At 34.3% G+C, this 12,285-nt stretch overlaps 1 protein-coding gene across 4 annotated transcripts in view; it reads left to right on the forward strand.

Annotated features, from left to right (window-relative positions):
* The window catches only part of tnip1 (TNFAIP3 interacting protein 1), a 119,977-nt gene that overhangs the window by 78,755 nt on the left and 28,937 nt on the right, over window positions 1-12,285 (forward strand). For all 4 annotated transcript variants that reach the window (XM_039776130.1, XM_039776128.1, XM_039776132.1 and 1 more), the window contains exons 8-11: window positions 4,796-4,934; window positions 6,684-6,770; window positions 7,624-7,689; window positions 11,884-12,015. In XM_039776130.1, coding sequence (XP_039632064.1) covers window positions 4,796-4,934; window positions 6,684-6,770; window positions 7,624-7,689; window positions 11,884-12,015 — 424 coding nt within the window. The remainder of the gene's footprint in view (window positions 1-4,795; window positions 4,935-6,683; window positions 6,771-7,623; window positions 7,690-11,883; window positions 12,016-12,285) is intronic.

The following is a 12,285-nucleotide window of genomic DNA, read 5'->3' on the forward strand; positions in this document are numbered from 1 at the left end:
TGTAGTATTAGCATAGGTACTAGAGTAAGACTGGTTACTTATAATATTAGAAAAGAACAAGGCAGCTGTGGCATCAAAAAATGGCTCTAAACTTATGCTTTTCTTTAATCCTAGTAAATGGCTTTGTTACATTAAAGTAAATACTGTAATGATTAGATTTATCAAGATCCACTATTTGAGTCACATCAGTTTTAAGCCCACACAAGATGACCAGGTCTAATGTGTTGTCCCCTTTTGTCGACTGTATGAAAATCTTTTAAAAGATCTGTGCATTCTGCATCGTTATGATCACAGTAATCATCTACATGAAAGATTAAGTCACCTGCTATTAGGAAAGTTTTATACCTAGTAATTATAATTTATTATAAATCTGAAATTTCATTAATAGATAGATGACACTTTATTTCTCTCAAGGGGTAAAAGTTAAGCTTTTTACCAACATTCAATAAATAAATAATATGACACAACAACAACTCCCCTCAAATGCACACCAGAATTACTATAAAGAAAGGAAAACTCAGACTTGGTCAAAGATAAAATGAATAGTCACGTTAAGGCATTATAAAGGCATATTGCTATTGGTGTCAAGTAGCCCCAGTAGCGTTTCTTGACACACCTCTACTTATCTGTTGGCTGAAAATACTCCATGTTAGTGTGTCATAGAGAGGACGTCCAGCATTGTTCATAATGGCACTCAGTTTTGTTTTCATTCTCTTCTTCTCTGCTATCTCCAGTAAGTCAAAAGCATGTTGCATAACTAAGCTGGCCTTTTTAATCTGTTAATTCTGTGGGCCTCTCTTGAAGTGATGTTACTGAACCAGCACATAACAGTGTAGAAGTTTGCACTGGCCATCACAGATTTACATAACCTGTAAAGGATATCACTGCCCACATTATAGAAGTGTAGTCTCCTAAAGAAAGTAAGATTCTGATCTGCCCTTTCTTATGTGGTTTTTCTATGTTACAAGACCAGAATAGCCTGTGATTGATGTGGCCCTTAAGTACTTGTTGCAGTGCAGCCCCTCTGCATCCAATCTCTGAATGGGCATCAGGGTTTCACGATATACCAATACTGAAAAAGTGTCAAAGAATCTTACTTTTAAAGCAGTATGGTGCCAGCATTGAAAGAACTTGTGCTCAGCTGTTTGGTCTTCCATTCTCTGACATACCATAGACTCTGCAGGGGACAAACCCTCCCTTGCCCGTTTTGATATGTTAGAGCAGTGTTTCTTAAACTATAGGTCACAGATGTTTTTGATGGGTCACCACATGATTTTATAGTAAAATAACAAAAGTTCAGTCAAGTGTGAATTCTGTGCAGAGTGATATGCCTGCCGCTATTTATTATATATTTTTTTTATTGTAGCAGTATGTGAAACAATGCCTTTGACGCATCATGGAGAGCTTTTGTTTCTGTGGCATGATAATCTAAAGTTTTTCTTAACTTCCATTTCATATCCTATTAAACATCCATCTGAGAAGACTGATAGGAAAGAGGTGTGTAAGAAGAGAGGAAGAACTGACAAACAAATGTTTGAGGTGAAGAGACTGTAGTGCTAGATTGACAAAGAAGAAAAGCATTTTCCAACACAGGCATAGGAGAATGGTTTTCCATGGTGCTTGTTGTGCTTCTTTACCTGAATGTATCTAAATTGCATTATGTAAAGTTTGAATGCTGTATACATGCGTAAAAGGCAAATTACTTGCTGTTGGTACAGTTTTGAATTAAATTCTTTGGCCAGCGACGTTGCTGTCACATGGTGAAAACTTTAGAACCATGTAAAGATTGTAAATACCTTGGTGAATAGCCTTTAATCAATGTTTATTATTTAAACTTAAATGCCATTCCATAAGAAGGAGCACTTGTTATACAAGGCATTTAATGAAGTGGATGTGTAGAATACAGCCAAGTTCACAATATGAGATGCAAAAGCACAGGCAGTAAACTGTATGTATGCATCCATCCAGTTAGTTTTGCAAAAGTTGTTTGGTATAAGGTGCTCTCCGATTGCTGTGTGCTTATAATCAGTCCTCTCACAAAAGCACATAAAGCTAAATGTTGTCTTTTTCTTTTTTTTTTTAATGTGCCAAGGGGCAGTTTGCTGTGGCTCCTTAAAGAATTTATTTCTTTTTCTATGCTATGAAGGCACTATCAGAGTTCTGCGTTTGCTCATTGTTTGAAAGCGCATAAACCGCACCGGAATCTAATTTTCAAGGGTATTGTGGATTTTTCGCCACTCAGTCCATTCACTGAGTTGTAGATGAAGGTTTATGTCATATGCATTTTTGGGTATTTCAGTATGGAGCAAGATCTTTTTTAAAAACTCCTGCATGGCCAGATATTGTTTTCATTTAGAAACTCTGTTTTTAAACTCCAACACACTTTACACTCTGCTGTGGACAAACAACCATACCTTCACTCCTTCTTCTCTACTACACACTGCAGTCTATGTGGGGAGCACATTTTTAACACATTGGAGAGTTCAAAGGGAAACCTCAGTTTGTCACAACATGTGTAACACACATTTGTGCAGTTCATTGGATAGGCTAGCTAGGGTGCGGCCCATTTAGTTGATAATAAGATGGAGTAATCAGGAGTTATCCATTATTTGTTTCAATTCCATTCTGGTACTGGTACTGGTACTCTGATCCGAAAGCTGATAGTGATACCAAAGTCAAAATTTTACTACCTGTCCACAGGTTGACTGGATGATGAGGCTGTTTAATGTGGTCAAAGTTCCCTGGCTTTGCTGAAGTAAAGCTGCAGACAATTATTTTGCTCCAAGAAACAAATATCTCCATCTGACTCCTATACTCTGTCTCATCCCCCATATCAATACACCCCATTAGTGCAGAATCATTTGAGGCAGTATAGTTTGGCAATAATTAGCAAAGGGGAATGTGGGATTATTCTAGTAGCTCATTTAATAGGCATGTAGCACTTGGAAAGGGAGATTTTTGTGAATTTTGAGTTCAATCCAAAATCAAGCTTTTAGGTTTTTAAAAGTTAAAAAATTCAAATGCAGTAGTAGTATTGCATTTATTTTGGTAAATATGCACCTGTATATATTGTTAATGTTGTAAATATTCAAAAAGTTGTGTGCAGGCCATGTAATATTTTTTTCTTTAGAATTAATTGTTGAAATGAACCTGCTTACAAAATGTAATTTTTTTAAATATTTATGTGGTTTCGGTAGGTACCAATATTTCATTTGGGTGTTACATTTTTTACAATTTTGAAACCTTTCAACCAATAATGGCTTAGGATAATAGAAAAAAGACAAATAACGTGTGCAATATCTCATCCCAAAGCAATGCTAAGAGTGAAAGAAGGCACATCAAAAATATAACCCCTTAAGCCCCCCCAAAGACATGCGTTAAACCAAAATGTGCTGAAATATCAGTAAGACGGCAAGTATATATCATTTACCAAAAAGAAGAAAAAAATATACAAGGTCAGATAAGCTCTTTATTTTTCAGTTTAAGTTGAGTTGAATGAATGAACACTGAGTACACAGCCGTCTGTCAATTAGTAGACACTTGGTGGCACTATTGCCCACCTTTTCCCCAACAGATAGATGCTCCAAACACAGGTTTAAAAGCACCAAGAAGTATTTTAATGTTTTTAAATAGTGCCTCCAAAGCACTCGGCCACACTAAACAGGTAATCACTATAATTATCACACAACACAATAAATTTCCTCCTCTCCTCCCAGCAGCTCCGTCACACTCCCTCCCAACTTCAGCTCCCTGCTGTGTCTACAGGGTTGTGCTGCCGAACTCCAAGTCCCATAGTGCCCTGCGGGCATCCGGGGCACCGCTGCAGTCCAGGGAAGCTGCCATCTATCGTCTTGGGGGAAGCAGTGTCGGCAAGTCGTTGCCTCCCCTCATCCTTTTATTCCAGGGGCATCCTGGCTGGGTTGAGTTTACGGCTGTATATCATACTTCTCTGATTCTAGAATGAGTGGTCAAAATCATGCCTTCTTGCCCCTTCTTTTTTGCAGAAGTATTGCCATGATACATGCTGTAGTGATAGTTTCAGTTACAGACAAGCAGAAACTGCCTTTATTTCTTGTTGCAATCTAATATGCTTTAAATGTCTTAAAATCAAGAGCTCTAACCTTCATTGATATTGTGGTGCCTAGGAATGTGAAAATAAAGACCACCTATAAAAATCTGTCTATTATATGTACAAATGGTGAGAATGTCCTTTTGTGCTGAAAAGGCCACCACTAATTTTGTTGAATTATTAGCAGTGTAGATTATTTGATCAGCTTGGTTACTTTTTCCAGAATTACTATAATTTAAGATGAGCCCTACACAAATGATGTCATCAATGTACTTGGCCATTGTTTCAGAATCTGTATGTGAATAAACACATGTAAATACATCACTACAGAGCAGCAATGCTCAGGGTGAGGAGCTTATAGATGAAAACCACATAGGAGCTCACAGGAAGCTCCTCAAAGACAAATTATGTGAAACTCTGGCCTAAAGGAATGTTAATGGAAAATGTAATTTGAAGTTACATGTACAAATTTCCTAAATGTTTGTAATAATCAAAGGTCACACTGTAGTTGTTGTTACCACAGATAGTCTCTGGGAACTTTAAATGTTTTTGGGGTGAATTCAAAGTTGGGCCTTTCCAACAGAATATTTTCAGTATTTTTTTATTTTTTTTTTTTTAAATATGTAGTGTTTATAATATGGAAGAGACCTGTTGGAAAGTTTTGATATTTTTGAGTGTGAATGTGTTTATATATGTTTATTTTAAATGCATCTTTCTGTCTTTTAGACAAGAAAATCAAGAGCTTAAAAAGATAGTGAAGACCAAAGTAGAGAACAAAGAGGGATTGTTATGTGGATCTGGCAAAGATAATCTGGTCAAGCAGGCATCTGTGGGGACAAAGATGGAGGTGGTCTCTGTACAACAGGTCTGTTTTATTTTCTGTCAGAAGAATAAATACGTTATTTGCATCCCTAGCAAAATTATTTGAGTATTCCTGTCCTTCATGACTTTCTAGTTTGATTAGAAAGTTAAAAAAATGACCTCCTTATGCATGTTAAATGTTGTTCTCCTTTGCTCATTATATTTATTTACATCATTTTAGTTAGTCATTGGGCATTGATTGTTTGAAAACTTGTATTAGTAAACATTCAACAAAATAGGGTGGATTTAACATAGGAATGCAAACTTGCAGTATTTAAAACTATACTATTTAATAAAAACCACATTATTAAGCTTTTCCCACTTAGGTCATTAAGGAAATATTTAAATCATTTAATTATTTACTTACCGGTATTTGTTCCCAAAATTTTAAATGCTTTCAGTTTGATTACTTGATGTAAGTTGCCCCACTGAACTTGTGCATGTGATGCTAAACTATATTAGAAATCAGAAAATGGAGTGTCAGTAGTGTAGTTAATTTTTTTTGCTTTTCTTTATGATGTTTTCATTTTTTTTTTAAATATACTCATTACTTTCACTAAGAAATTTCTGGTAATGACAGCATATGTTTCTAGTGCATAACAATCTAAATATGCATCAACAGGAAATTTACACATACATCATGATTTCAAGAAACGTAATCCAATAAAGTTCTCTCTTTTTTTTTTTTAATTCTTTATATATAATGTCTAATGTATAATAAGCAATGCTTTGGAAGATCTATTCATTTAATGAACCTGTATATTCCAAGTTGTGATGCTAAAGTCAATGAACAGTTAAAATTAGGTACCAGTGGATTGCAGGTCTCACTTACTATCACTGCCACACAGAATCAGGCCTATTTAGAGTCAGTTTTGAGTCAATGTATAACTTTATGCCCTGTGGTCAATGAATAGACAGTGAACTGTTAAAATAAGTCCACCCTAAAGTTGCCTACACAATTACTTGGTCTTAAGAATTCTAAGTGTCAATACCACTGCCAGCTGGTATTTTTGATATTGTTTTTTTTTTTTTGTGCAAAATCTATATATAATACTGTAGAACCACAATTTACCAAAACAAATGCCACCATATTGAAATCTAATGTGAAGTAGCCTATTTTCAGAGCATATTCTACTGATATCTGCGTTTAATTTGTGATGTAATAATTAAAATGAAATTTACATTCATAAATGGAAGTAGTAAGTACAGTAGTAATATCTAAGTGGTATGGTACTCGGTTACTTTAAAATAAATAATATGTTCTTTCTCTATGCATTTTCTTTTTGCATGTGTTTTATTTAGGTTAATCAAATTTGCAATTTATAAACATTTTTCAACATAATAAAGATTATTAAATATCTTCGTTTTTATACTCTGTTTTTCATTTCTGTGTCTTCAGGAGCCTGAGTCTATTCCGACAAGAGGTACATGTCGGGTCTATCACAGGGCCCACACACTGACATTCAGTCATTCTAGTTCGGTTTAGATTTGCAAATTTACCCGCTATACACTTTTGAAATGTGTGAGAAAATTGGAGCTCCTGGAGAAACTCATTTAGGCATGCAGAAGAATATATAAATTCTACACAGACTTTCGCCCTGTGATGCAACAAAGCTAACAATTGGCATACTCTTGAGCTGAAATTAATTGTAATGATGTGTTCTGCAAAATAGTTTAAGAAAATTATATTTTTTTTGTAACAATGAATGATCATACTAATTGTAGTTTATAACTTTTGGGTAATTTTTTTTAGTGTTTCAAGGAAAAAGCAGATGTTAAAAGTCGGGACATCGATGTTTTTGAAAAGAAACTAAAGGCTCTGGAACAACAGAGAGGAGAGGTAAGTATTGGTTCTGTGCTACATGATTGCATAAAGAGGTTGCCTTCTTATTTAATAGTAAACCTTGGGGAATTTCCATAGCTTTTAATATGTAAATAAAGAAACATAATGAATATAAATAGGAATACATTCTTAATGGGCTTTCTTTTTCCCTGAAATTTAACCTTCTGTTAATTTCTGTAGAGTTTATAGGACATTATTTGGTCTATGTCATATTTAAGACATTTCCAAATTCATTCATCTAGTGAAGGGTTTTAATTGATGCAGCTGCTCCTTGCCTGGTGAGCAAGCGGATCATTTTTTTTACATAAATACTGGTATCAGTTCACTGCATCAGTATCAAAAATAACTAGCTGCTGTACACCAGTTTAGTGCTTTGTCAATTATTTTTTTCTTAAAGCTGTTTTTTTCTCTTGTGCTTTATTATATGTCTTTTTTATTTTCCATGATTTGCAATGCTGTCTCTGCTGTCAATCCATCCATCCATTATCCATCCATCCATTTTCCAACCCACTGAATCCAAGCACAGGGTCAAGGGGGTCTGCTGGAGCCAATCCCAGCCAACACAGGGCTCAAGGCAAAAAACAAACCCCGGGCAGGGCACACACACAAGCACTCACACTCACCAAGCACATACTAGAGACAATTGAGAATTGCCAATGCACTTAACCTGCATATCTCTGGACTGTGAGAGGAAACCGGAGCACCTGGATCTCCTAACTGTGAGGCAGCAGCGCTACCCACTGCGCCGCTGTGCCACCCATCTCTGCTGTTCAACAAGCTAATATGCTGATTAGTGAATTTCCATTTGTTAGCTGCGTTAATGTCTAATGTATTTTGTATTTGTTTACAGCTTGTGGAGGTGAATAAACAGTGGGATAAGTCTTTCAGGTCAATGAAACAACAGTATGAGCAAAAGGTAATAACACTCTCTTGAACTTTGAGCTGAAAGTCCAAATTTATATCATATGTAAAAGTTTAAAGTAAGTGTAGTAAAGTCTGAAGACATGTTGATTAAAAGATCAAACTCAGTTAAACGACGCACTCTGGACCCCCTGGGTGTAGTGGCGAAGGAGAGAATTAAAGCAAAACTAAGTGCCATTATAAACAATGCTGTACATCCTCTAACACAATAACACATAGTACTTTTAGCAACAACTGTTTCAGCAAGAACATTGTAAAAAAATGCTGCTGGGTTTCTTCACACCAACAGCAATATGTCTGCAAAATGCCTCACTGTGACAGCCAAGAAAGAATTTTTTATTTCTTTGAATTTTTGTGCTTTGTAGTCATTCATGGTCTATGTGTGTTTATTTATTTTTTACTTACTTAACTACATATTTATTTATTTATTTGAAGTGCTTCTGTAAAAAGCCACTATCTTGTCTATTTTGTTTATCTATTGGAATTGCTCACTTTCATGTTTAAATTTTCTTAAACTGAGCTGATCACCTGCATGGCTAGTTGTAAGGTTAAGTGTTAATAAACTGCAGTCACCAGAAGCATTTGAAATCTCACCTATGGAATTAACCAAATGTCACATATTAATGTCCGTATTAGTAAGTGCTTGATATATAAAAAAAAAAAAAAAGTGTAATATTTCATGGAATTTCTTGATCCAAAAAATGGTCTTTAAGCTTTTGATGTATGCCAGGAAAATTCTTAGTAAAAATATTAAAGTAATTTTACTACTACTTATAAACATTGTCTCAAACAATTTACATCTCTCTGTTAATTATGTCGATGAAACTTTAAATAAAAATTATGAAATGGTAAACTTAGAACTGTATGCTCTGTTTTATGGGTACTTGGCAATAAATATCAATATTTGTTTAATACTTTTTGAGTTAAAATATTTAGGGGGGAACACCAATTAAAAAAGAGCAGCAAACAAAGAACAATTAGAAAACCTTTTTGCAATTGTTAAAAATTTGTAGTTCTTCTAATTAATAGTTAAATATACTCTCTAAAATTTACTTAAGCTGCTTTCTAAATGACCTTATTAACTTTTCATAAATTGCATGCTTATTTTAGTGAGCATTCCGACACTGTCTTGGGAAGATTCATTCTTTGTAGTTAGATGCCAGGTGAATGATGGTACAGTGAAGTTGTTATTGCAGAGTAGTGTTTGTGAAATTTGCCCAAAAATGTGACTTTTTGAATTATTAATTACAGCAAGGTTGCCTGTACCAGTGTCATTGAATGTGAGGAGTAGCATCAAACTGAATTGCTGTCATCATACTGTTAAAATTTATTTTGTGCAGCTTACTTCATCTTTTAATTTTCTCCTGGATTTAGAACACACTGCCTCTTGATTGTAGTTACCCTCCTCTTTTGCATAACTCACCTGTTGATTGTGTTCCATTTGCATTTCCAAGTCACAGTGTGCAAGTGAAGAACACATCATTAGAGGCACTCTTGAAACACTGTAAAATATTGTTTAAAAATAAAAATAGAAAAAAAAACACACACACATGACAGACACACAAAGTATAAACATATTAAAAGCCTTTACATATGATGTGGGTTAAGCATGTGCTTAACCTTTACATAAGGATGAATGACCAATGTCAGTGTGATTATGTGTCAGTGACATCCAGGAGCTTGGTTCTGGACTGCATGACGAAGAGGCCACAGGTTCTGAACTTTTTATTTACTGTTTTTTAATAACCTGTAACTGTATTTTACTGTAATAATTTTCAGAATTATATTGTACATGCTCCTGCTGGATACATTTCCCACTGTTTATTTGTCAGCAGATTGCTTTGTTTTGTTTTGTGAAAAAATGTTCTGATATCATTATAGTATTTGTTGAAAGTTTCCCCACCCTTAAACACCCAGCGTATGTGCTGCTGTTCTTATCTTAATATTGAGGACAAACTATCATGTGAAACCAACTTTAACGTCAGCAAGGCTAACCTGCAATATTGTCAAGAACCGAAAGTTACACAATTTAGATTCTGTTAGTACAGCATTTGACACAATGTGACGTGAGGAACCTCAGCTTCACTGGGTACATTCTTTGCAAACTTTGCTGTATAGATGGCTGTCATATATGCCAGTGAAGGAAATTGATCTTTGATAAGAGAACACAAGGTTTTGGTAACCACAGTGACAACAACAAGCTTTAGAAATATACATAGCAGAATTTCCCTAACCTCTTGTATACCCGCTATCTTCCTGTTGTGGTAGACTTGGGGCTGGCCAGATCGAATAGACCTATGAGGCAAAACTGTTCAATCTCAATAGATAACAAACATTTTACCACAGGAAACTATTTGCTATCATTTGTGTTTATTTATGATGTTTGTTTCTGCAAAAAAATTGAGTATATAATAAATATTGTGCTTATCAAAACAATAAAAAAAAAGTCTGCACTTTCCTTTGACTTCATCATATTTTATGGTGTTACACTCTATGCAGTAATCTTTAATGTATTTAAATGGAAGCTTGGTCTTTAATCCATGCAAAAACTATAATGTGAAAGCAAACATACAATCGGATAGACATTTGGCAATTCAGTAAATTGCAAAATGAAAGCAGCTAAGTTGTCAACATCTTGAAGAGAGCCTGCTGCAGTTTACTAGAACCTAAAAGCCTGTGAGATTAATACTGTATAATGTCAAAGTCACTCAAGAGTAGCATAAAGGTAAAAGAAAATAGTGTAGAGTGACCCAGTCAAAGGCCAACTCTTATATCAGATTTTGATTTTGTAGCTGGAGTTGAAAATTGCTATTCAGAAATTTTCTAAGCCAGAGGATAATTTGAGTTACTTTGTCAGGATCAATGGGCAAAAATTATATTGTCTTGATTTGAAAATTTGGCAGGGTCTTTGAGTCATGTAAAAAAGTAAGTACACCCTAAACATTATTACACAAATCCTGTGTTGTAAATCACAGTGATACAGAATTATGATGTAAAAGACTGATAAAGTCATGCAGAAAATGATTAAGGTTATATTACCACCAAAGATGAGTGAATTTAGAATGTAATTCTCTTTCATGTAATCATATCAAAACAGAGTTTTCTTAATCAGTTAATTGTGTGACTGTCATATTATGTAGTAATAACGTTTTAGGTAATAGGTGCAAAGAAACATAAGGAATATATCTCGGGTAATCTGATTTGTGCTTTCTATTAAATAATTTCCATGTTTTAATATATTTTTACCTATCGTGGCACAGAAGAGTGGTGACATAATGTATGTTAGTCAGACACACAAGTTAAATGTTTACTGTACTCTGTACATATGATATTACTACTACTGTGACTTCTGTTGCTACTGCTGATTCATGAGTTATGTTTCTGTTGCTACTGCTGATTCATGAGTTATGTTTCTGTCACTTTTGGTTAGATTTATCTCATTTTAGGACTTGGTACGGGTTAGATGATGGTGGGCTGTATTCCAACATGTAAATTGTAGAATTAAATGAGAAGCTTAGTGCCTCCTGAGAGACTAACAGTTTAAATTCTTTCCAAATATGTCAGTTATTTTCTAATTTTTATGTATTACTGTTTAAACAAGCTGATATTTTATACATTGTCTATACAAAGGGAAGGAGTATTCCAGCTTATTACATTAATATGAGAGTATGGGAGGGTGAATATAATTTATGTTCACCATTTTTATTGAGAATGTTATAATAATATTATTTTCTGCTTTTGTCATTATTTATTTTGTAACATTATAAAAAACAAAACACTAATTTTTAAATAGGGAGAGGATATTTTGTATTATAAAATGCAGCAATGCTAATGTTAGTTGTGCACAGTTCGTGACATTTTTTTGTAATGCCAAGTACAAATAAATGCATTTTTCTCAACTGCCACATATGGCATGAAAACATTATGCAAAACACATCCCAATATCTGTCTTCTAGTGAATCAATTTATATACCACAAAAAAAATCCTGCAGTACTAGGCTGCACAGATTTTTGTCAACCACCTGTATTGCTGACATTGCATAGTTTTGCTAAATTATCAGTTATAAAGGAAAGAATAATTCTATAAAGGGTGAATAGTTCTGAGGGCTAATTACTATTCTGGGTGTTATTCTAGATGATTATCCACTGTTGGTTTTTTAAAAAAAAAAGATTTTTTTCTTATTTTCAGATTACTGAACTAAGACAACGACTTGCAGATTCACAGAAAGCTGTTGCTGATCTTGAAGCAGAACGTGAACAAAGACAGCGTGATTATGATCGTAAATTATTGCTTGCCAAGTCTAAAATTGAAAATGAAGAGGTAAGTGGGAGTGCTGTTAACATACAACTTGCATAATTACTACATTTCTAAAGCAAATAGTTTTTTTCTGTATTGATTTATTTTTTTGGTTTCATAAAAAAAAGTTCTCATTTTAAATAACACAAAATGGTGCATATATAAGGTTAGTACTAAAATCTTTTTGTGTAGGTATCTGTTAAATGGGAATATTGTCATGGAACAATATTTCTCATATCTTTTAAAAGTTTGTCATATTTCTGGGATCTTACAAACAGAGAGAGAGAGAGAGTG

Source organism: Polypterus senegalus, chromosome 13, assembly GCF_016835505.1.
Source record: "Polypterus senegalus isolate Bchr_013 chromosome 13, ASM1683550v1, whole genome shotgun sequence".
NCBI classification, from domain to species: domain Eukaryota; kingdom Metazoa; phylum Chordata; class Cladistia; order Polypteriformes; family Polypteridae; genus Polypterus; species Polypterus senegalus.